At 36.8% G+C, this 26,879-nt stretch overlaps 1 protein-coding gene across 1 annotated transcript in view; it reads right to left on the minus strand.

Moving 5' to 3' along the window:
• The window catches only part of LAMA2 (laminin subunit alpha 2), a 450,165-nt gene that overhangs the window by 91,231 nt on the left and 332,055 nt on the right, over positions 1–26,879 (minus strand). Inside the window, exons 36-40 of the mRNA XM_065888629.1 lie at positions 24,435–24,597; positions 22,910–23,120; positions 15,724–15,840; positions 14,851–15,014; positions 13,370–13,508 (exon numbers count right to left, since the gene is read on the minus strand). Coding sequence (XP_065744701.1) covers positions 13,370–13,508; positions 14,851–15,014; positions 15,724–15,840; positions 22,910–23,120; positions 24,435–24,597 — 794 coding nt within the window. The remainder of the gene's footprint in view (positions 1–13,369; positions 13,509–14,850; positions 15,015–15,723; positions 15,841–22,909; positions 23,121–24,434; positions 24,598–26,879) is intronic.

The following is a 26,879-nucleotide window of genomic DNA, read 5'->3' on the forward strand; positions in this document are numbered from 1 at the left end:
TTTTTCTAAATGTTCCTCTACTAACTTCTTTATTAGAGATAAATTTTCTGAATTCATTGAAAAAGTTGGTGCTAAGGAGAGATGCATAATTGTTTTTGTTTATTTTTGTTTTCTAAAGAAAGTACTAGCTGAAAATTCATCAGCGTGGTTTATAGCCTATTCCATTACCTCCTCTTTATGAAATAATTTATTTTAGAAGACAAGTCTTGCACATTTCCAATGGGGATAATGTGTCAAGATAATATGTGACTTAGATGATTTTAAATTCAATATCTTTTTAATAAAGAAAACTGTTCAAAATGTGCAGAGGTATATGTAAGGGCTGATAATTAACTGCAGTGTGTTTATGTAAAATATTTATCAGAAGAAATTTATATTGGGGCATGTTAGGCTGTTGTTAAAAATCGGGGAAAAATTTCTTACTATAATAAAATAAATTCTTAGAAGAAATGGTGGAATGTAGCCCTATATACATCTTAAAAGACATAACTTTTGAGAGCACTGAAAAATGTGCAAGTGATGTTACTAGATATATTAAGCTGCAAAACAGTTATGTAAAAATTACTCATTTGTACAAAAGCTATTTGCACAGGAAAAGGTATGGACAGATAAACAACATTATAAAAGTCGTTGTTTGTGGTTGGTGAGATTACACGCATTTTAGATTTTCTCCCTCTTGCTTGTCTGTATTTCCTATTTTGTTTTATAATGGACATGAACTGCTCTTGTAATAATTGAAAAGATCATACACAATTTTTAAAAAAGGAAATCATTGTGTATTGATTTTAAAGGTGTTTTAATATAACCCATATTTTAAAAATCTACAGGATACTAAAATGAAATTATGAATCAAAAATGAGTTCAGAAAGAACCCAAAGAATGACTTTGGTCAGAAATCTGGTGAAAGAAAGGTTGTAGATCCTAGCATTGCATAATATCCTAAAATGGGACAGGGGTTAGATGAGTCTCTGGAGGACTGGAAGCAACTGAGCACACAAAGGAGACCAAGGGATGAAATAGAAAATCTCCAAAACTACTCATGAGAATTTAGAATTCATGACTGCGAATTTGCAGCTTGAGAACACCAAGAAAGACAATTGAGAGAGGATTTTAAAGTATATAACTAATTGAGAACAGGTTTTCACCAGTCACAGCATGAGAGCCATCGCTCCATCACCCTTGGGTGCCACTGGCTTGCTGCTGACAAGCTGTTGAGGGTAGGATGGGTGGGTACCACAAGGAGTCTTGATTTTGAGTACAGACAATGGATAAAGGTCTATTGAGTTAGAAGACCTCCTCAGAGGGCTTATTGCTTTCTTTCCATTTAATGTCCAGAATCAAACTCAACATGACAATTTCATATCTTGATTATTCATGTATTTATTATTGTATTTATTCCTACTGGTGGAAATCTCAAATACCAGGTCTGATAGCATTGCTGCCTTGAATAAAATTAGTTTAAATTTATATTGCATTATAGCATCACCTCAAAGAGTTTCTGTGTTGCTGACTGATGTAACAAACTCTTTGATTTCATTTTTAACACTTTATGCCCTCACTTTTTAAATACGCCAAATTCTGGGTAATCAAATAGAAGTTTGTTATTCTGCTTCCAATAGATTTTCTTAAAGTTATTGACGCAAATGAGTGCATCATGTACAAAGAAAATCACTAAAGTCAGCTGGCTTGATGAATACCGTTTTCACACACAGATTCAATATTTTTCTATGTAACTTAGATCCTCACTGACTTTTTCATATTTGTTCTTGTGTGAATCAGTTCTTATATAAGTTGCTGAATTGCTGATGGAGAAAAAATGTTCACCAGTTTTACTGACAGATTCAATTGTCATACCTATTATGGATTATACTATTTTTCCATTAACACTACACTGGTACAAACTTTAAATCCCAATGATTATAGATATTAATAAGAAGTCAAAATTACTGTTTGAATGACTCCTAAGTAATCACTGGCAGAATAAAATACAAGGTATATGCGAGTTAAAGTTTAAAACTTGACTGACACTATATTATATTGGGCCTTTTGAATGCAATGTGTATTCTGCCAATATTTGCACACTTCTTTATGTAGGAAATAAAAACTCAAAATGACCTTGCAAGTATTCTTTATGTATTTTGATTCATCCAATTACACAAAGCAAATATTAAATAAGACAGACTGAAAAGACGATATGACCACATTAATAAATAGACACTCATTAGAAATACCTTAATGTTTAATCCTATTGTAAGATTCACAGTGTTTATGTGATGTATTGACCAATAGCAGTGATAACAAAAGACTCTGGCTACAGATTAGGAACCAAGACGGCAGAGTAGAAGGACGTGCTCTCACTCCCTCTTGCGAGAACACCAGAATCACAACTAGTTGCTGAACAATCATCGACAGGAAGACACTGGAACTCACCAAAAAAGACACCCCAATCCAAAGACAAAAGAGAAGCCACAATGAGGTGGTAGGAGGGGCACAATCACAGTAAAATCAAATCCCATAACCGCTGGGTGGATGACTCACAGACTGGAGAACACTTATACCACAGAAGTGCACCCACTGGAGTGAAGGTTCTGAGCCCCACGTCAGGTTCCCAACCTGGGGGTCCAGCAATGGGGGAAGGAATTCCTAGAGAACCAGACTTTGAAGGCTACTGGGATTTGATTGCAGGACTTTGACAGGACTGGGGGAAACAGAGACTCCGCTCTTGGAGGGCATACACAAAGTAGTGTGCACACTGGGACCCAGGGGAAGGAGCAGTGACCCCAGGGGAAACTGAACCAGACCTACCTGCTAGTGTTGGAGGGTCTCCTGCAGAGGCAGGCAGTGGCTGTGTCTCACTGTGGGGACAAGGACACTGGCAGCAGAAGTTCTGGGAAGTACTCCTTGGTATGAGCCCTCCCAGAGTCCACCATTAGCCCCACCAAAGAGCCCAGGTAGGCTCCAGTGTTGGGTTGCCTCAGGCCAAAGAACCAACAAGGAGGGAACCCAGCCCTACCCATCAGTAGTCAAGGGGATTAAACTTTTACTGAGCTCTGCCCACCAAAGCAACAGTCAGCTCTACCCGCCACTAGTCCCTCCCATCAGGAAACCTGCATAAGCCTCTTAGATAGCCTCATCCACCAGAGGACAGACAGCAGAAGCAAGAAGAATGACAATCCTGCAGCCTGTGGAACAAAAACCACATTCACAGAGAGATAGATAAGATGAAAAGGCAGAGGGCTATGTACCAGTTGAAGGAACAAGATAAAACCCCAGAAAAACAACTAACTGAAGTGGAGATAGGCAACCTTCCAGAAAAAGAATTCAGAATAATGATAGTGAAGATGATCCAGGACCTTGGAAAAAGAATAGAGGCAAAGATCAAGAAGATGCAAGAAATGTTTAACAAAGACCTAGAAGAATTAAAGAACAAACAAACAGAGATGAACAATACAATGACAGAAATGAAAACTACACTAGAAGGAATCAATAGCAGAATAACTGAGGCAGAAGAACGGGTAAGTGATGTGGAAGACAGAATGATGGAATTCACTGATGCAGAACAGTATAAAGAAAAAAGAATGAAAAAATGAAGACAGCATAAGAGACCTCTGGGACAACATTAAATGCAACATAATTCGCATTATAGGGGTCCCAGAAGGGGAAGAGAGAGAGAAAGGACCCAAGAAAATATTTGAAGAGATTATAGTTGAAAACTTCCCTAACATGGGAAAGGAAATAGCCACCTAAGTCCAGGAAGCTCAGAGAGTCCCATACAGGATAAATCCAAGGAGAAACACACTGAGACACATAGTAATCAAACTGGCAAGAATTAAAGACAAACAAAAATTATTGAACGCAGCAAGGGAAAAATGACAAATAACATACAAGGGAACTCCCACAGGGTTAACAGCTGATTTCTCAGCAGAAACTCTACAAGCCAGAAGGGAGTGGCACAATATATTTAAGGTGATGAAAGGGAAGAACCTACAACCAAGATTACTCTACCTGGCAAGGATCTCATTCAGATTTGATGGAGAAATCAAAAGCTTTACACAGAAGCAAAAGCTAAGAGAATTCTGCACCACCAAACCACCTCTACAACAAATGCTAAAGGAACTTCTCTAAGTGAGAAGCACAAGAGAAGAAAAGGACCTACAAAAACAAACCCAAAACAATTAAGAATATGGTCATAGGAACATACATATTGATAATTACCTTAAACGTGAATGGATTAAATGCTCCCACCAAAAGACAGGCTTGCTGAATGGATACAAAAACAAGACCCATATATATGCTGTCTACAAGAGACCCACTTCAGACCTAGGGACACATACAGACTGAAAGGGAGAAGATGGAAAAAGATATTCCATTCAAATGGAAATCAAAAGAAAGCTGGAGTAGCAATACTCATATCAGATAAAAAAGATTTTAAAATAAAGAAGGTTACAAGAGACAAGGAAGGACACTACATAATGATCAAGGTATCAATCCAAGAAGAAGATATAACAATTATAAATATATATGCACCCAACATAGGAGCACCTCAATACTTAAGGCAACTGTTAACAGCTATAAAAGAGGTAATTGACAGTAACACAATAACAGTGGGGGACTTTAACACCTCACTTTCACCAATGGACAGATCATCCAAAATGAAAATAAACAAGGAAACAGAAGCTTTAAATGACACAATAGACCAGATAGATTTAATTGAAATTTATAGGACATTCCATCCAAAAACAGATTATACTTTCTTCTCAAGTGCGCACAGAACATTCTCCAGGATAGATCACATCCTGGGTCACAAATCAAGCCACAGTAAATTTAAGAAAACTGAAATCATATCAAGCATCTTTTCTGACCACAATGCTATGAGATTAGAAATGAATTACAGGGAAAAAAACATAAAAAACACAAACACATGAAGGCTAAACAGTGCATTACTAAATAACCAAGAGATTGCTGAAGAAATCAAAGAGGAAATCAAAAAATACCTAGAGACAAATGACAATGAAAACACGACGATCCAAAACCTGTGGGATGCAGCAAAAGCAGTTCTAAGAGGGAAGTTTATAGCTATAGAAGCCTACCTCAAGAAACAAGAAAAATCTCAAATGAACAATCTAACATTACACCTAAAGGAACTAGAGAAAGAAGAACAAACAAAACCCAAAATTAGCAGAAGGAAAGAGATCATAAAGATCAGAGCAGAAATAAATGAAATGGAAACAAAGAAAACAATAGCACAGAGCAGTAAAACTAAAAGCTGGTCCTTTGATAAGATAAACAAAATTGATAAACCATTAGCCAGACTCATCAAGAAAAAGAGGGAGAGGACTCAAATCAACAGAATTAGAAATGAAGAAGTTACAACAGACACCGCAGAAATACAAAGCATCCTAGGAGACTACTACAAGCAACTCTATGGCAATAAAATGGACAACCTGGAAGAAATGCACACATTTTTAGAAAGGTATAACCTTCCAAGACTGAAGCAGGAAGAAATAGAAAATATGAAGAGCCCAGTCACAAGTAATGAAATTGAAACGGTGATTAAATATCTTCCAACAAACAAAAGTCCAGGACCAGATGGCTTCACAGGTGAATTCTATCAAACATTTAGAGAAGAGCTAACACCTATCCTTCTCAAACTCTTCCAGAAAACTGCGGAGGAAGGAACACTCTCAATTCATTCTATGAGGCCACCATCACCCTGATACCAAAACCAGACAAAGATACTACAAAAACAGAAAATTACAGACCAATATCACTGATGAATATAGATGCAAAAATCCTCAACAAAATACTAGCAAACAGAATCCAACAACACATTAAAAGGATCATACACCATGATCAGGTGGGATTTATCCCAGGGATGCAAGGATTCTTCAATATACGTAGGTCAATCAATGTGGTGGACCATATTGACAAACTGAAAAATAGAAACTGTATGATCATCTCAATAGATGCAAAAAAAGCTTCTGACAAAATTCAACACCGATTTATGATAAAAACTCTCCAGAAAGTGGGCACAGAGGGAACCTACCTCAACATAATAAAGGCCATATATGACAAACTCACAGCAAACATCATTCTCAATGGTGAAAAACTGAAAGCATTTCCTCTAAGATCAGGAACAAGACAAGAACGTCCACCCTCACCACTATTATTCAACACAGCTTTGGAAGTCCTAGCCATGGCAATCAGAGAAGAAAAAGAAATAAAAGGAATACAGATTGGAAAAGAGGAAGTAAAGCTGTCACTGTTTGCAGATGACACGATACTATACATACAGAATCCTAAAGATGCCACCAGAAAACTACTAGAGCTAGTCAATGAATTTGGTAAAGCTGCAGGATACAAAATTAATGCACAGAAATCTCTTGCATTCCTATACACTAATGATGAAAAATCTGAAAGAGAAACTAAGGAAACACTCCCATTTACCACTGCAACAAAAAGAATAAAATACCTAGGAAAAAACCTACCTAGGGAGACAAAAGACCTGTATGCAGAAAACTATAAGACACTGATGAAAGAAATTAAAGATGATACAAACAGATGGGGAGATATACCATGTTCTTGGATTGGAAGAATCAATATTGTGGAAATGACTATACTACCCAAAGTAATCTACAGATTCAACGCCATCCCTATCAAATTACCAATGGCATTTTTTACAGAACTAGAACAAAAAAATCTTAAAATTTGTATGGAGACACAAAAGATCCCAAAGAGCCAAAGCAGTCTTGAGGGAAAAAAATGGAGCTGGAGGAATCAGACTCCCTGACTTCAGACTATACTACAAAGCTACAGTAATCAAGACAATATGGTACTGGTACAAAAACAGAAATATAGATCAATGGAACAGGACAGAAAGCCCAGCGATAAATCCACGCACCTATGGTCAACTAATCTATGACAAAGGAGGCAAGGAAATACAATGGAGAAAAGACAGTCTCTTCAATAAATGGTGCTGGGAAAAGACAGTCTCTTCAATAAATAGTGCCATTTTGAGTTTATTTTTGTGTATGGTGTTAGTTTTCCCAGCAATAAATGGTGCTGGGAAAACTAACACCATACACAAAAATAAACTCAAAATGGATTAGAGAGCTAAATGTAAGACCGGGCACTATAAAACTCTTAGAGGAAAACATAGGAAGAACACTCTTTGACATAAATCACAGCAAGATCTTTTTTGATCCACCTCCTAGAGTAATGGAAATAAAAACAAAAATTAATAAATGGGACCTAATGAAACTTCAAAGCTGTTGCACAGCAAAGAAAACCATAAACAAGACGAAAAGACAGCCCTCAGAATCTTCTGCTATCTTCTTTCCACAGACTGATTAGGAAATTCTGGCACACCACTTGAACCTAATTCTAAACAATAAAAAAATCCTACAAGGCATCTACATTTAAATAAATATTCATAGATGATCTCAAACTAAGTAGGGAAAGAAAGTAATTTTATTTTTTTCTTTGAAATTTTCTTCTCTATTCAACTTTCCTATCTCTCTTGTCAGTGTATATATCTTGTTCATTCTGAAAATCTGGAGCATCCTAGCCTTTCTAGATTCCTAGTATCAATGTTTGGAGATGGGAGGGGGCAATTTACATTTAGTGATCAGCTACTATATACCAAGTATTACCTATATGAAGATCATGGAATATTACTTGTGAAATAGTGCAAATGAAATTCTCATGGAGTTATTCATGCTTCTGTCCCCTCGAGGTCTATTTTCAGCTTAAATTTTAATTCTGGAGACATTATTTTCTGGTAAAAGGAAGTAGGAAGAGGAAAACACCAGTCACTAAGCTGTGAAACAGTGGCAGCAGGCCATGGGAGCATAATGCCCAGGGTAGAAAGCAGGCAGAGATGCAACATCTTTCAAAGCCCCGGATGCTACGGCTGTGCAGTTGGCGTCTGACCCAAAGCCTTTTCTCCTTAATTATTTTAAGATTTTGTTTTCTTTTTCTCTTTAGTTTCTGTAGCTTAACAATGGTCTTTCCAGGTGTGGACTTATTTTATTTATTGTGATAGGCTTCCTTAACTTGAGAAATCATATCCTATCCTTCACCAGCACTTGAAAATTTTCAGTATCTCTTTTACTATTACTATTCCCCGTTCTCACCCTTTTCAACTTCTGGAACTCCTAATAGATTTGCATTTCATTTTTACAATCTATATTCCTTGTTTCTTACACTCCTTTTATGTTTTACCATACTTGTTGCATTCTAGGTAATGTATTCAACTCTTTCTATTAACTCATTCTCTTTTCCTATATATTTTATTTTTAGAAATTTTATTTGCTTCTGTTACAAATTTCCGTAATCTTCGGTATTTTTTCTTTTAATCACTCTTTTCTATTCTTTTTAACATTTCAATACTTTTAAACACGTTTATTGTATATTCTCTTTCAGATTTTTGAATAACTTCAGGATCATGTTACATACTTTGCCTGCCTACCCTGTTTCCTTCTTGATTATTTATAGTGTATCTAAACAGACCACTTCTCTGTGTCCTTCTAGATGCTCTAGAGGTTGCAAGAGCCAGGATCAGTTCCCTCTTCTCCCCATTAAATTTTTAGCTTGGAAAGTCTTGTACCATATGGACTTCAATCCATATATAAATATATACGGTATAAATTTGGATTTCAATCCACAGGTTTATGGTTTTAGCAACTTATGAGAGACATTTTTCACAACTGGAGGCATGAAAAGTAACAAGGCTCCTTGGCATGTTCTGGGCTAGAAGGAGTGTTTGTTGATGAGAACAATTGTTTCCAAGTCTCACGGTTTTGCATACTTTCGATTAGTCAAAAAAGACTCCTTCTTTTGTAGGCTTAGGATGATATCTGTGATGTCTTCTCACCCTGCCTGGGCTTTAAAATCCCAGTCCCTAGACGTATGATCTATATTTATGTTCCAAATTCATTGAGTCACCAAGCTGCCAGCTCTAGAATGTGCTATTCTGTTTTACTCTCGTTTTAATTTTTAGATTTTCTTTTGTTTCCTCTTTTTTTTTTTTTTTTTTTGCGGCACGTGGGCCTCTCACTGTTGTGGCCTCTCCCGTCGCGGAGCACAGGCTCCGGACGCGCAGGCTCAGCGGCCATGGTTCACGGGCCCAGACGCTCCGCGGCATGTGGGATCTTCCCAGGCCAGGGCACGAACCCGTGTCCCCTGCATTGGCAGGCGGACTCTCAACCACTGCGCCACCACGGAAGCCCCTTGTTTCCTCTTTATAAAATAAAGTATGTGTTAAATTTTGGGGAGTTAGAATTTACCTAGCATTTCTGTGAATTTCTCACATTAGGATGGATCTGAATTAACTCAGACTGCCATGTTATCAGAGCTCCCTGACTTTTCTTTCTAGTATTCTTATTTTCTATCAGGGTTTTTCTCCCCACTGATCTGTCACATAAGAGTGAATTTACAAAAATCCAATTTATTCTGTAGACTCGACCCTAAAGCAAGAAAAAACTCCTTCAAGTTTCAAGTTTTTTGAAGAAAAACTTCGAGTTTCTATGGATTTTTACTCTCCTCATACTAAGGAATCAACAGTGGGAAGTCACTTACAACAGCAGTTCACACATTTTTAGGACCAGGTGTCTAAGGCTTTAAACTTACTTAATTTTAGGTATATTTCCCTCCTGTCTAATATTTTTTTCAGAATTTCCCCCCTCTCTTTAGTTCATCTAAAGCCTACATATCACTTACACAGCACTGTTCTTTACTAACTCCATTATTTTTTCTATGAGAAAATGCATTACTTACAAATTGTGCTCACTTTCTTCTGTATTTTATATTATTTTTTCCTAGACGTGCCTGAGAAAGATCATGCCGAAGATATTTACACTTATGTCTCCCAGGAGTGATGGGTAACTGTAGCAAGTGACAGAACTTGAATTTGGAGAATAAAGAGGAAGACCACATTGTGTACTGGTGTTGAGAGCAAGTATAAATTCTTCTCAATTTCTAGTGCTGATTCTTAGTGAAGATCAGACTAAACACTGAGACTGAGACTAATTGAGAAAGAGGATTCTGGATTAGAGGGTATTAAGGGATTTTGTTGGTGTGTGTTGCGGGGGCCGGGGGGAGAGAGAGAGAGGAAGAGTTTCAGACAATAACAATGATTGCAGTGTAAAGAAGAGGGTATAGAAGAAAAAAGAAATCTTCAGGTGCTGTGGGAAGTGAAAAAGTGATTCTTTTTTTTTTAATGGAAGATACCTAGGGAAGGTGAGGACTGCCTACATTTTCTACACTGCAGTATATATCACAGAGCACATTCCATTCACCTTGAGAAAGGGAGGGAGGGAGAAAAGAAAGGAAGGAAGGAAGGAGGAGAACATTTCAGAATAGATGGAGATTGTGTGATTACTGTTGTGTGATGATTTTTCAGGATCTTAAAGAACCAGATCTAAGGAATCCATCCTACATTAGACTTCCTTTTTGTTCCTTCCTTTTGTTTGCTGTTTGGATATACCAGATTCAAGTGCAGAGCATCTAAGAACTTCCCAGTGAAAAGGGCAGAGGGTCTCATCTCCCAGTGCTACTGACACTGTGCCTTTTGCCTCTGGTGGTCATCCCAAGGATCCAGCAGCACATGAAATCTACTTTTCATCTACGTCCAAAATCTGATCTGCTTGATAACATAGGTTTTAAGTTCACCTATGATCTGGAAACATTTTTTAAAGGTTTAATTCTCTGTTATTTTAGAGTCTGAGGACTTTTTATAGCATCAAAGCAATAAAGATTAGAAAAAAATTACTGGATCTTCATATTCTATTTTCTAAACGGTGACATATTTCCTTTCTCTTTCTCTTTGTACCCACCAATGAGAGGTACAAAATGAGATGTTATCTTGGAGATCATGTGTAGAGGAAACAATCTTTTGTACCAATAATATAATAATAGTATTTTTCTGCCTAGTACTAATAGAAATATGGTGTGTTTTTTCATAATTTCTGTTCTTAAAATATTTCATTTTGATTTTTAAATAAATTATATATACAAGGGGCTGTTACTCTTCACACAGGAACTATACTACAACCTTGAATTGTTTATGACCTCCACCTGCTTATTATTTAATTAAAATAAAGGATCAACTTTTTTCTCATTCATATTTTCCTTTCAATTCCATTGTTGATTATGTGTGCACTACAAATAGGTAGACTTAAGCAGATTTTTAAAAGTGAAGTGGCTTTACAAATGCTGTCAATTATGCTTTGAGACTATTCCATATTCATTTGTTTCTTTTCCTATGGTATTTTCAATGCTTTTTTCTTCTCACATTATCTTACGTCCATCTTCTTCACAGTAGTAATTGATTGCTTTATTGCTTGTCTGTCTTTTTTTTCCTTGTATAAATTCCTGCTTTGTTTCTTTGTCCTTTGTTTCTAATTCATTGAAAACATTCTTCCTGCTTTGCAGGACTAGACTCAAATGACTCTTTCATACACAAATAATAAACTTAATCTTACTCTTCTGTGTTTATCTATAGCTCTAGCAATAATACCAGCTCTAACATTTATGGAATGCTAGTACTATCTAGGTAATTGTTCAATTTAATGGCAAATATATTTCTTTTCCAGTATAATAGAACTATATTATAATGAATTATTAAAATTAAAACTTTATTTATTCTGTTCTTGAAACACGGTCCAACAAACTTTCTGGCCAAATCAGTCTTCTGTGTGTTTGTTGTTAGCCACTTAATAAATCAGTGATTCTCTTTAGCTTTTACTTTGTAATTTTTCAGACACTTAATTATTTTTACATGGCTTATAGAGAAGGAATAACAATAACAAGGGGACATGCTGTAATGCAGTAAAACTTGTCCTAATTAAAACAAAAAACAACAACAAAATACTTGTCCTAGCTCTATGTTTGAGTTTGGCTAGCCTATCATGTATAAGCATCAGTGTTGAGGAAAAGTGAATATTTCATGTTGGCATGAATATGAGAGTCTCCTGAGTATAAAGTGATAGTATTAAATTTGGGTGAAAATAAACAGGTCTTTAACATAAAATGTTAGAAGTTCATAAAAATGAAGCAATGACAACAGTGAGGATTCTATTGGTACAAAATGTTGTAAATAGGTATGAAAAATGTCAATTAGAATGACATTCATTCATTTACTCACGAGTGTCTACTCTCTGTCAGGTACTGTGCTAAATGCTGAAAATGGTGATCCAATAAAACATGGGTCAGATGAAAATGGTGAACTTGAAGACTAGGATCTTTAAATAGATTTGAAAAATGGTTCCTTTTGAAAGGATAATTGAACATAGGGAAGTTTCTGTAATAATTGTGTCATGATTTTGAATAAGAAATAAACAGAACATATGGTATTGGTAGAGCTCATTCCAGAGAAACCAAAACAGTACTAACTGCTGATGGAACATGATGCATCATTCACCATGACCATAAAATAAACCTGCTAAGAGTGTGGCAAATACCTCCAATATCCCTGAAATCCATGAAAGCGTTGTGCTCAATACCAAAGCAAAGAAAATAGGGATCTGTTTCTTCAACACCCACTATTTATGCATATTTCATTCACAGTCAAGTGTCCAATCAAATTCTTTTTCTCCTGAAATTCTGATGTATTTGGGGGATTCTGTGTGAAGCCAAAGGAGTAAGTGATGGTTCTGAACATTTTAACTCACCACGTGCTTCCTGTGAAATGAAATTTGACCTGAAATAGTATTACCAAGGTTTATCACATAACTTGGTTACAAAATGTTGCTCTACATGTAAAGGAAAAAGATTTGTTACTATTGAAGATACTCAGATAATGTGCTATACTTAGAACCCAAAACCTCTAAAATATTAATTGCAAATTTATTTTGAACAATGACAGCAGCCAAAAGTAGCTTTGAAGGTAAACATTTCAACTGATAAAAATAGTATAATAGTTTAGAAATATATGATCTGGTGTGTTTGTAAAATGTGCACCTTATAATCAAACTTTACATAGAATCAGTCTGTATGTGACTATAAGCACTGGTGTTAATTTCCAAGGCACTTTGTTACTGAAGACATATGGAATAATAGTGATAAATTTCCCTGTTCAGAGTCTTATGTTTGACTGTTTTTCCTTTGCGAGTTGGTGGCACAAACTATTTGGCATCTGCGATAATTTCAAGACCCTTATTAATAGTGGAAAGTAGTAGGTGACTGAGAAAAGAGTTTTGCTATGACTGAGAATTTATTTAGGATAAAATTTAAAAGGAGCCTTTGAAAATAATACAAAACAAATATTCTAATTTACTAGCGTTTTCCAGAGCTTTGAGAAATTTAGTTTAGGTACTTATTCAAACAGATTGACCTCCATTCTCAGTACATAACGCTATTTGTTTCTTACCAGTTCTGTGGCTTCATGTGCAAGAACTTTGGCTTCTTTGGCAATTTTCTCAGCTTTATCAATATAGTCCTTAATATTGCTGTAAGCTTTGAAGGCTGCAGTGGCATTGAAGGAGATGTTTTTGGCCTCATCAAGGATTCTGTTGGGATTGCCCCCAAAAAGAACATCAGAGCAGTTGGTACTCAAATGAAGAACATCTTACTTATAACAAATATGGCTTCCAAATGATCATGGTCAGTATAATTATGTTAATTCCAAACCATAGTGAGGTATCTACTAATTGTATTATATTGTAGTTTTCAGTTTAAACTCATATTCCTAAATAATTAAGCAGTGAAATGCTGCCAACATATTTTTAAGTACCCATAGCATCCTCCAGAAGTTTCTGCAACCATGAGCACCACGCAAGTATGAGCAGTGAGACGATTCTTTATGTTATTTGTGAAGCACGCACAGGTTTCAGAGCACTTGTTCTATATTATTGGAATGAAGTTCACAAAATCTCTTTAGAGTAGGTGCACTTCTCAGATGAGGCCAAATGAGTCTCGGTTAAATTGCTTGTCTCAGGTCACATGACCAACATGTCACTAATTAGCTAATTAAGGACTTGGAGCCTGCCTCTGTTGACTTCTAGCTTACTGCTCCATTTACCACCCTTCATGATAAATTAGCAAAATGTTAAAAAATGTTATAAAATTGTTATAAAATGAATTGTATGTAAATTGCTTCCCAGGGTCTTCAAACATTAATATTTTCCTTTGTATCAAGAGTATTAAGTATTGAAACAGAACCTTACACATGGAGTATATTAAATACAGATTCATTTAGGAAAATTATTCTTGGGGCTAATACACCTATTTTGTTATGACAACCCTGAAATTGTAGGGGAAGCCCACCAGTTATACCTAGAAGGCTGTTTACGCGTCAAACACACCTCACCAGTTGCCCCTCCCTCACTGACCCATATAAGAATCCCAGTTATAATGAGCTGTTATTTCACAGGGCAGTATGTAGTGCCTCCATGGAATTTGAAAGAAAAAACAAGACTTAAAGGCTCTGTATGGAGCCACATTTTCAAAAGCCACCCTTTTAACAATAAATAGTTTGATTTCATTAAAAATATAAAACTGAAATTTGAAGCAGAATGTGTGTTTATACATTATTATTTAAAATGCTAATAAGGAAACTGCTGCGCTCTCCAATCAAGAACAGAAAATATTTTTTCTAAGTGTAGCCTAAGGCAATGTTCACTCCCCGCCATGCCATATTTGAATCTACTTTTAACTCAGACTTTTGATGCTGCTCCAGTAGAGCTTTGCCCAGACCCTTCTAATTAGGCTTTTCCACAGAAAGGCCATGTCGCTCGTATGTGCATACTTACAAAAATCAAGATTTGAAAGCAACTCTCTACCATTTCTGCTAGTCAAAACTTTTGGACAAGTGTCAAGATACATAGATATTTCCAACAACAAATGACATACCTATCAAGGACAGCAGATGAGTCATTTAACTGAGCCGCATGGCTCTCAGCCTGGGACACCTTCTCAGCAAGCTTCCTGTCCTTTATTTCTTGGGAGAGGTCTTCTATTTTACCTTTCAGATCCTCAGACAGGGGTGGCAATTTAGTTTGAATGTCTTCGACATACTGATATGTAGAGAAAATAAGGTATTTTAAGTAAGTGAATCCAAGCCTCCTCTCACTTATTAATTTCTCTTGGAGATCTAATTATACACACTTAGGTTTTTATGAAACTTCAAATTTACTAACCTAGCAAAAAAGAATAGAAAATATAAGCTATTATTTAATGATAGAGATTAGGAAATATATGAAGGCAATTTATACCAAGAAGAACCTGACAATCTTTTTAAAAAAATGCTACTTTGTAGCATTTTTGATAGCATAAATAATAGTCATTGGGATCTTTTACACTATTTGCATTTCTATTACCATTCATCACCATATATCAGTATCTACTGCATTAGACAGTATGTTAAAAGTCTGTTTGTAGCTTTACATTTCTCTTCTAACTAATATTCTGTGAATATTGAAGCAGATTGTAAGTGCTATCCTAGGAACAAGAAATGCCCTTCATCACTGTGAAAAAAATACAGGTTGGTGTGAGTGTGTGAGTACCCTCACCAGACATTCATGTCTACTGAGCAAATAATGTGAAGTTCTAATTGTTAACCAATGGGTGAGCACGGTCACAATAGAATAAGGCAAAAACAACTTTATACCCACAAGAAAATAACAGTATTTGCTTATACTACTGAGATTTCTCATTGATTCCCATTTATGAGAGCTTGTATCATTATCATCTTTCTTTTAACTTTGGGTTTCACCAAATACTCACGTCTATGACTGAGTTGATTTCATCTGCAAGACGGTTGGCTTCATCAAGTATGTCAGTGCCTTCTTTTAAAGTGTCCTCAGTTTGTCGTTTGCCACTTTCAATAGCCTCCTTCTTTTTCTGTAGGACAGTATAAACAAAACATCAAAATGCCCTTTGGGGAAAACCCTATCCAGCCCTGTATTCCTGGCTTTCCTAAGCTGTCTAAACAAGGCTTTGCAAACAAGATATGTCATGTTGACTGTGAGACTACATGAGAGTGCTATAGACTACCCAGCCAGCCCTCCAAGAGTTACTTTATTTAAATACCTGTACAGGTACTTTCTTCCTCCTATTGTGAGAAAGTCATGCAAGAGAAGAAAAGTTATGTGATGGTAGCTGAGGGATTAAAAAATATTTTTAACGTGAGATGCACATCCATTTTAACTGAAATGTAAGTACTGAATATGCATTGCTGAGCATGTCGTAGTACACTGAACTACATTGGAATGAGACATTAAATTCCAGAATCTATGTCCAAATGAATGTTTTGTGAGCATAAGTGTAAGCAGATTTATTCTATGGGAGTTCTCTAAAAATTGGAAGAAGTGGGATTTTATTTTTTTTATTTGTTATTTTTAAAATAATTAATTTTATTTTTGGCTGCGTTGGGTTTTCGTTGTTGTGTGCAGGCTTTCTTTAGTTGTGGCGAGCGGGGTCTACTCTTCGTTGTGGTGCACGGGCTTCTCTTCTTGCAGAGCATGGGCTCTGGGCGGGCAGGCTTCAGTAGTTGTGGTGCACAGGCTTAGTTGCTCTGCGGCATGTGGGAGCTTCCCGCACCAGAGCTCGAACCCGTGTCCCCTGACTTGGCAGGCGGATTCTTAACCACTGTGCCACCAGGGAAGCCCAGAAGTGGGATTTCAAAGGAAACTTAGGGAAAGTACTTTCCAAAAAAAGAGAGAAACTCTCACATGGAAGAATAAACTTAATGGACTGTTCCATAAAAAAGAGAGCAGACTCTAATTTTTCTTTGAAACTGATAGCTTGTCTCAAATCACATGAAACTCATTCCTAGTCTGGAAGAGTAAAATCAATGAGAAAGATATAGTGTTATTTTTCCGTTTGGAACATAATTTTGCCTTTTTTTTCTTTCTATTTCTGACTCATTCTTTCAATTACCTTTTTACCTGTGGATTTAACTGCATCAATTATAATTTTAAGCCTTTGCCACTTACGCTTTTTATATAAATAATAATGCTAGTTTATATATTCATTTAGATTTCAGTATGTGCCAGGCAGTTTATAAGCTTTTCTCATTTAATTCTAAACTAACACACATCCTGTGTTTATCACCTTTTAAATGAATAGAAAAAGTTAAGTGATTTACCCAAGGTCACACAGTTAGTACAGTGTAGTTAAGATCTGAATCCCAGTCTACCTAATGATAGAGCTTCGGTCTTGAGTTGTGAAAGCACTGACTTTCCAATTGTGGAAATCACACTTCTTATTTGCACTGGATAGTGCTAATTTCACACCCTACTTTCCCTACCTCTTCACCAACCACTTCAATCTGCTGCCAGTACACACATCTTATTCCTGCCTCTGAGCCTTTACAGTTGCAGTTGCCTTCACCATGTGCCCTTCCCCAGTTCCTTGCCTTGTTTCCTCCTCCATTTAGCTTCATGTAAAATGCTTATTCTCTCAATACTCAAAGTATGGCCCATTGACCAGCAGCATTGGCATCACTGGGAAGCTTCTTAGAAATGCACAATCTCAATGCCTTTTTGGGAACTACCAACTCAGAATCTGCATTTAACGAGAAGCCTACGTGATTGATATACACAATAAAATTTGAGAGAAATTGGTTTAGAACACAGCCTGGCACACAGTGAACACTACAGAATTGTTAACTATTTAATTACCTTATTTTCTTTTCCCTAGAACTCATTTATCTGAATTATATTTTATAGGGTGGCCGTCGATTATAGAAACATAGATAATACGACTTTATTTTTTGTATAGATTGAACCATCTTGACTGCTTCTTCTAAGAGTTGCTAAAAGCACAGGCTATTTAATGATAATCAGACACCAATTCATCACAAGATGCATGCATAGGGAGGAGAGGAAATGTACAGCCCATTGAGCTGGACCTAGTGGACGAAGGATAACATTTAATTCATCAGGCAATACACTGAGAACAAGTCACTTATTATGCATATTAGCCCATGCTCCAGACTTTATGGCCATACTATATTCTTATTTATTGGTTTAGTGACTATCTTTCTCACTATAATATAAATTCCATAAAACAGTCTGTGTATCACTTTATCTTCAGTACCTAGAAGAGTTTCCTCAATAAATAGTTCTGTTTGCACTGGTGACTCTTGGTTCATTCAAGTACTCCCAGGCCTGGCTAAATCAGAGAAATTTCATTCTCCCTTCACGAACAGCAAATGTAGAGGTGGTCCTGATGTTCCTGGTTATAAGGCATATCTTATTTTCCAAAGGTCTGACACTCTTATATAACTATCAGTTTTAGCCCTTAGCTTTTTTTTTTTTTTTTTTTTTTTTTTGTGGTACACGGGCCTCTCACTCTCGTGGCCTCTCCCGTTGCGGAGCACAGGCTCTGGACGCGCAGGCTCAGCGGCCATGGCTCACGGGCCCAGCCGCTCTGTGGCATGTGGGATCTTCCCGCACCGGGGCACGAACCCGCGTCCCCTGCATCGGCAGGCGGACTCTCAACCACTGCGCCACCAGGGAAGCCCTAGCCCTTAGCTTTTGTATGAACTGATTTAAAATTGACCTTGGACAGACATTCAAGAAACTTTCTTTAGCATGGCTTGTTTGCATTTATGAATCAAGCTAACAAAATGCTGTATCAATAGGAGGGAGAATATTTCCACCTATATGTGAGGTGAAGAGCTACATTCATTTTGGTTTCAATTAAGCAGTGAGTTAGAATCTTTATAAAAGCTCTCTTTGAGTCACTTTAAGGAATCCATTGTTATGCAAAGATCAAAATGTGCTTTTTCTTTTTTAATCACACTGAAGCAGAAATGATCTAGGGATTAAAGAGATTTTCAGTGGTGGCTAGTTTCAGATTAGACACTAATGAAATCTAGGTTTGAACCAAGGAAAGATGAAGATTTGGAGCTCCTAAATATTGATAAAAGCATCGATATAACATTTATCTGTGTTTGCTTTATAGTACTTTCTTCATTGAGAAAGAACACTTCTGTTCTGTCTTGTGCCGGGTACTACTGTCTGCCCTGGAGATACAGTGGGGGCCGGAAGACATGTTTCTCATGGCTTTCTGGAGGGAAAAAAATTGAATGAATATATTAATGTATATTTTTAATGATGAGTGCTATAAAAATAAATAAAGACAGGGAATGGATAGAGAAGGATGTAGGATATAAAATACTTAAAGATAGGAAGCTTTGAGGAGCAAACGGGGGGCTCCTGTTTAGAGAGAATTATTCTCCAAGTGTATACCACAAGCACAATTGTTAAGTGATTCTGATTAGACACCAAAGTTGTTGTATTTCTACTTTTAACTTCTAATTAGATCTTAATTCATTCCAGAGCTTTGTAAGTTTAATACCTGTTTTTTTTTTTTTTTTTTTTGCTGAGGGGGGTTGCTGGGGGGTGGATTAAGAACTTACAAAAGTTATCTTCCTGTCTGTCTCTATCTAGCAACTCATTCTTCCCTTTCTTCCAGCTCCTTCCTGTTCAAGGTCATAATGGTAAACTTGGGGACAGACTGCTCAAAACACGTTACTTTGCTTGATTGAATTGCTCATCTCCTCTTTGCCCCTCAGCCCACAGTTTCCTCTGCCTTTTCTCCATTGCTGGAAATGGCATTCTAACCCTGTCCTGTTCTAGAAAGTAGCATTCAAAGCCTTCTGTGATCTGGCTCCAAAGGTCCATTTTCAGAGCCATCTTCTGCTACAGACTTATGTAGCTTATGAACAAGTATCACTGCTCTATTTGACATTTCCTAAGATCATACTTGCAGAGCTCTGTGTTTCTGCTTATGCTGCTCCATCATTTCTATCAACTTCTATGATGCCATCATTTTGGTGTTTGATTCTCCCAGCCCATATTAATCACAGTGTTACATATAATGAAAGGTTAAAATGGCTGAATTTTCAGGAAATCGTAAGTTCTCTGAGGCCAGAAATCATTCCCATTCAGCCTCTAACACCCTGGTTACCAACAGCATCTTGAGAATGGTAGGTGTCTAACAGACATCTGCATATTATTCCTGCCTGCTTTCCTAGCCTTATATCACACTATTTTCCAATACAAACCCAATCCTCCAGTTTACATGAACCACTCAGAAAGTCCCCCCAATATAATCTTAATCCATGACTCCAATATTTCAATTGCTTCTGATAGATTTCAGGATAAAACCAAATTCCTCAGCTTCATTCTCAGAATGCAGTTCTCTTACAACTCAAGGTCTGGACCCTCTCTGTCTTCGTTGGCTTTCTATCCCCTCACTAGTTCACAGGCAGTCTTTATTCCAATCCTATCAAATCACTGACATTTCTCCAAAATGTCTATATGTTTGCATGTTTTTTTTTTCTTATTTCTGGAATGTTCTTCCTCTTTTACTTTGACTCACTAGAGCTCACCCTTCAGGACTTAGCATACGTGTCCTCTATGAAGCCCTTCCTAAATCCAGGGGTGATTTCGATGCCCTTCCTTTGCATACCTCCATGATAACTCCTGTAGTGTACAGACTAGTTTACTTGTGTGAGCCTCCCACTAAATACAAGTCACCTGAAATCATCAGAGGTGGTGTTTTATTTTTTATATCAATATCAGTGTCTTTAAAGCTTAAGGCTGCATCTGAATCATGGGCAGGATTTTAAAAACACGGGTCGCTGGGCTCCACTCCCAGTTTCTGAGTTGATAGGCTTGGGGGGAACCTGAGAATCTGCATTATTAACAAGTGTCTAGGTGATGCTAATGCTGCTGTTCCAAGGACCACACCATGGGGACCAGTGTTTGATATACTCAGTTTTGGTTTAGTACATTTCCTGAACTTAGTAGGGGTTTGATAAATGTTTTTAATAATAAACATTACATGCTTACTTCCTTAAATTAAAAAAAATGAGTTGGGTCTTAATTATATCACCTTTTTGTGGGCACAGGCTCAATGAAGTCATTTATTTAAAGCACAACTAATTACTCAATCAAATGGATACAACATATCAGTTCTTTTAAAATCTATATGTACATCAGATTAACCCAGGGGATGTTTTAGAATATGGACCCTGGACCACATCTCAGACCAGCTACCTCAGATTCTGGGTGGGAGCCCAGGGGTTGTATCTGTTTAGCAAACTCTAAACAGGTGATGCTTTATTGGCCAGTCTAGCATCAACCTTGGCAATCAACCTTAATCAGCCTTGGCAAGCAACCTTAAATAAGCTCTGCCTTATTCATATTAATTCAGTCAGTTTATCTATTTATTCTAGTAAGTTTTAAACAAGTCTTTAGTGAAGCATCACGTGTAAAATGAAAATACAAGAAGGACAACTTACACTTCAATACTGACTACTTAAGCTCCAGGCTTCTCTAGGGGTACCCAAGAATGATGGCTCTTGGTTTTAAACATCACTAAAATGAAGGAATAGCTAAAAGCACCATTTACTGTGCCACTACAACTCTTCTTGAAATACTTCCCAGATGCTTATTATAATTTCCACACAGGTTATTTTAATTTCTTAAACTGTTGCCATAAAATGGAGTGGTGCACCTCCGGGTAAGTTACACCACTGGTGTATCACCGAGCAAGATGAATCATGCGGAAGCCTGTGATATGAAGGCAGCCTAGCATCCTGCCTAACAAGACAGTGCTTTTTCTTTAATATTGCCAGCATGTCAGTAGATTCCAAATTGGTTAAGATTAGATACATCAGTGAGTCTTCTCAATCCTCTATCAAAATGGCAAGGCTAAGTCCCAGGAGAGGGATCTAGAAAACAATTCTTTTAAAAGATTAATTCATCCTTTTACTTCTTAATCCAAAGGAAAATGGAAAGAAATGAATGGATTAAAAAAATCCAGATTCTTTTTATTCAACTGTCATTCCATGAACAGTTTTGAGAGCATGATATATGCCAGAGAGTGTTCAGTTATAGCTGCAGGTGAAATTTTATGTTAGAAGAGATAAAGGTCTGCCACTGTTTTCAGATCTGTTGGGGTCAAATACTTTGAAAAGAACAAAGGTAAGTTTGTTTCTGGTGAGGAAGTTTTTTTTTTTTAAATGCTAAATACAGGTTTGTGCCATCATATGAGCTGAATTCACTGTAGGGAAGAGTGATCAGTTTGCCATGTTAAATATTAAGAAAGAAACGAGAGAGAAAGGGAGAGGAAGGAAGGAGAGAAGGAAAGAAGGGAAGTAGGAAGGAAGGGAGAAAGGAAGGAATGGATGGAAGGCTCTGTTTTAGTTCTAGCTTCATTAGCACTCTAAAAAAGGCAGAAGCTGCCTATCATTTCTTGAGGAGAGAACTCTCTCTTGTCTGAGGAAAAGGAGACAAAAATAACTCAGCCTTGATCTGCTCATGTTAGTCCGTTGTAAAATATCACTTTCATAGAACACGTTGCAAAGAAGAAGAGAACCAAAATTTTCCCAGGCTCTGGTCTCTCAGTGAGCTGTTTCTTCTGTGCCCCAATTCCATTAGAAAATCCTTGGCACTTCCGTGATTTATGGCAGCCGGATGTCTAAACCATGGTTTGTGGATCAGGTTGGGTGGACTGTACAATCATATGGTATTAGTATTTGAAGAAACTCTAGATATGCCCTAGTGTAATGCACTTATTGTATAGTTGAGAGACTGATGCTTTGAGACTTTAACTTACTCACACTAGTACTTCTAGTTAGTGGCACAGTTGTCGTTAAGACCAAGGACCCCTGACTCCCAGTAAAGATCTCATTCCACTGTACCATTCTGCCCTTAAAAATCTTAAATAGTTTAAGTTATCTAAATTTTATTTGATTATATGGGCAATGATCATTCATTAAAAAACAAAAAGAAGGATCATTCCCCGTTCTGCTTCTTAGAAGTCTCCTTTCAGAGTTGTCACACTTGATTTCATGCGTGTGCATCAACTTGCATCAACTTGACTTACTCCGCCATGGTCAAACTCCCACCCTGTGCTCCCAGATTCAGATGAAAGAGCCTCTAAGACTCACCTCCAAAGCAGTCATGTTTTTCTGGTTTTCTGCAGATAAGAGATTAGCTTCTTTGATTTTATCTGTGGCTTCTCTCAACAGGTCCCAAGCATCATCAACCTTGCTTTTGTAGTCTGCCAGTTTCTCCCGGAGATCCTTCTCCATTTCTTCATTTTTCCCTCGGGATTCTCCAAACAGCTTCTTCACTTTCTTCAGAAGGGCTTCTGCAGCTCTATAACCACCCCAGGCCAATAAGAGACAATAAGCCCTTGCCACTGCCTCAGGGTTTATTGGTATTAAACAGTGTTACAAAGAAATGCTAACATTAAAAGTATGGAAAAATTAAAAACAATATTTAAGGCAGATTGACTGTGTGCTAAACCAAGTTGAAAACTGATAGCTGAAAAGTGGCAAGAGCATTTATAACTAAAACTAAAGAAGAAAAAACTCCACACATTTAAAATTGATTAGTAATATAACATTTTCATTTGGAAGGGATCTCATGTTATTCTCATAATCTGGCTGATGAAATCAGTTTTATGATTTACTTCACACACCAAAAATAAAATCTACCTGATTAACCATGAGATATTTTCACTGTTACTTTGAATATAAGATATGAATATTGATATGTTTGGTTAGAAACTGTGACTATAGCGCCATGCTGTTGACATGCTGGTATGATATAATTTTGACCTACTTTTCTTTTCTTTTGAACTGAGTGTTCTGGGAGTTTCCTGGATTCAACTTAATGGTTTTCCTAAAGTGATAATATCTGAGCCCTTTAAGGAAGGCTAAATATTTGAAGAACAGTAGTTCTCAAACTAAAAGGCATCATAATTCCCTGAAGAAGTTGCCAAAACAGATTGCTGGGCCCCATCCCAAAAGTTTCTGATTCAGTAGGTCTAGGGTGGGGTTTGATAATTTGTATTTCTAACAAGTTCTTAGGTGTTGCTAATGTTGCTGATTTAGTATATATTATTTGATTATTAATAACACCATCACTTTGAAGTTAGCTGACTATGAATGTAAAAATGTATTTTTTTTATTGAGTATACGGTCACAGGAATTCATTGGCATTGTAAAAGCACTATCATTAGTCACAACCTCAAATTCCCAAACTTTATTTCATAGTATTAGGCATGTATTATTTGACAATTCTTCTATTCAGTATTTCCTGAGATGACAAAATGTATAGGATGGCCTGTTAAATTCGTAACTTTATTTATCCAAAGATATTTTTATTAAAACAAAAATAATTAATAGCTCTAAAGGCCCTAATAATGGAAATTAATAAAGCAAGACCATTAGCCTAATTGCAGAAGGGACAGCACCAAAAAAAGATCATATACTTGATTATTTATATATAGGTATAAACATGCCTTTGATCCGTTTTAGAGCAAGACAAATTATAACTAAGTAGATGAAAAATAAATAAAGAACAAAGTATCTCCTACTGATATGTGATGGAAAATTTAGAAATCTCTAAACAACAATTTGGAAAGCTCAGCTTATCAAATGAAAAAGTAATAGAGCTTCTACTCACACCAACTCATCTTCAGCAACTTCCTTTTGTGTGTCTAGATTTTTCCTCCTCAGTTCTGTCATCATCTTATCAACTTCATTCTGAAGCTCTTGCAAATTTCTCTCAAAGGCCTTGTCTTGAATTCCTAGAGTTTCATTTAGTTTTACAGCTTTTTCACTTACAGCTGCAGGGGGTAAAACAAATTTTGCAAATTAGTAAACTAAATGCCACATGCAAAAATGGCACCCAGCATCTGCTCTTCCCCACCATCTCTAAGAGAAATGTTGTTTGTCATGGGTGTTCCTGCTGGGAAACAGAGAGGCAGTTGCTATAACAATCCATAACAAACAAGGAAATGTGACATATTTCTTCATATTATATTGCTTTTAGGGGGACACAGTAATTAAAACACAGTGTTTCTACCCCAAAAGGAAGAAATAAAGTAAACAAATAGCTCAAACCTTCTTCAGGTTAAGGTAAAAAATGAGACATGTAGCATAACACTTGGAAGCTGAAAATGCAAGGTCTGCATTGCCGATAAGACACAATCATATTCAATTTTAAAACCCTGAGTATAGAAACACTATCAGTGATGAGATCTCTCAAAACGAACCTGCCCTTGTACTTCCACACAGTTCTGTGTTGATCTGTGTAAAGGAATGAGGAAAGGAGCCCCTATCTACAGACAGGCGTTATGCATTAGGGCTCACAGATACCCTCCAGCAATAACAGCCATCCTAAGAGTCTGTGTTTATTATGCACTAAATAGGTTTTCAAACTGTGCTCTTTGGAATCTTAGGATTCTCCAGGCGCTTCAGGTATTCTACAAATGATATCTATTCTGCCAAGAATCTGTTTTATAGGTTGGTGCTCTGGGCAAGTTTTCATTTGAAAAAAGAATTCTGTGTCAAATAATAGTTTGAAAAATTGGTGAACTGAAACATGTACACAGTTCTACCTTAGTTTTAGACCAACTTTTCCTGAAGTGTGTTCTATGGAGCATTAATTTAGCAAGATGAAGAGAGGTGTTTTTCTGAACTCTTTTATCTTCTGAACACTATTTCTATTATATAATATTACCTATGAAAATCCCCAGAATAAAGGCTATGGGTTGGCCAAGAGACATTTACTACCATTCAAAGCTGTATCCTAAGACCTCTTTAAGACCTAAAGAATTTTCAAAACTCATTTCTATTCTTGGAGAAACTTTTCTGATTAACACTGGTGGGGGCTGTTTCAAGGGTCATATGAACAGAGCTCCTGAAAAAAGTGCACATAGTTAGGCGAAGTAGACCAGCCATGGGGATGTGACATGGTGGGTTAGTACAGTGGTTCTGAAATGTGGTCCCCAAATTAGCAACCTCAGATCACCCGGGAACTTCTTAGAAATGTATATTCTCAGGTCCCATCACAGACCTATTGAGTCAAAAAGTCTGGGGTGTGGAACAGCAATTTGTGTTTTTAACAAGCCCTCCAGGATCTTCTGATGCACCTAGAGTTTGAGAATCCTGGGTTAGTAGAAGAAATTGAGTTTCAATCTCTAATTCTACCCTTTCCAAAATGCATCTTTCTAATTCTTTTTTAATGATAAATGTCTTTGGTTAGAAAATTGCTGCAGTCAACCTGTTATTTCTGATAACCATAGTTTAATCTGCAGAACAATCTAAATCAGGTCTTTTAAAGAACAAATATGGCCATTCTTAGCCCTGTGGTAGAAATTATTGCTCAGGTGCTATTCTTAGAAGTAGGTGAGGGTGCCTACTTTCTGGCTGACTACTTCATAGTCATCCCTCGACATATGCCAAAGAACCTTCTTAAGATTCCACCACTATGATTAGTAAGATATCACCTAGGCCATGTCATTCTTGTTAAGGAAACATGGTAACCATGGACTATTGATTGGAAAGCTTCTTGGTCCAGCAGACTATGGGGAAGCCATGCTAGAATGTTGATGATGAAATGTAAGAAGGTTTCTACTCTTTAGATTTCAAGAAAGGTAGCAGTAGATTTGGCTCTACTGACGATACAGCCCCATCCTTTGGTCTGAGTGCATGCCTATCTGTACAGTTGATTTTAACCGATTGTAGCGTGTAAGTAACCAATGACATCATTTGTCTTCACATTTTTTTTTAAATGAAAGGGATAAGCCCCACTTTCTAACCTGACAAAGCTGTATGTTTTTCCATTATTAAATGAATACACAAATGAACTCTGCTTAAAGACATCTTTGGAAATTTGATGGAATTTAGGTCCTGGGCCTAGGTGGTATTGAGGAAGGAAGGAATGTGAGATGCAGCCTCACTATTTCTTTTGTGGTCTAATCTCACAGCTAAATTTCTACAGAGAAGAATTTGGTGGAAAAAGAATGATGGAGTGAGAAAAGGAAAAGATGGATTGCATCATTTCTTTTAAATGAAAGCAATATGTAAGCAACCAGAAGAAATTATTAGGGTACACAAAAACTGC

This window comes from Phocoena phocoena, chromosome 12, assembly GCF_963924675.1.
Source record: "Phocoena phocoena chromosome 12, mPhoPho1.1, whole genome shotgun sequence".
In the NCBI taxonomy this organism is placed as follows: domain Eukaryota; kingdom Metazoa; phylum Chordata; class Mammalia; order Artiodactyla; family Phocoenidae; genus Phocoena; species Phocoena phocoena.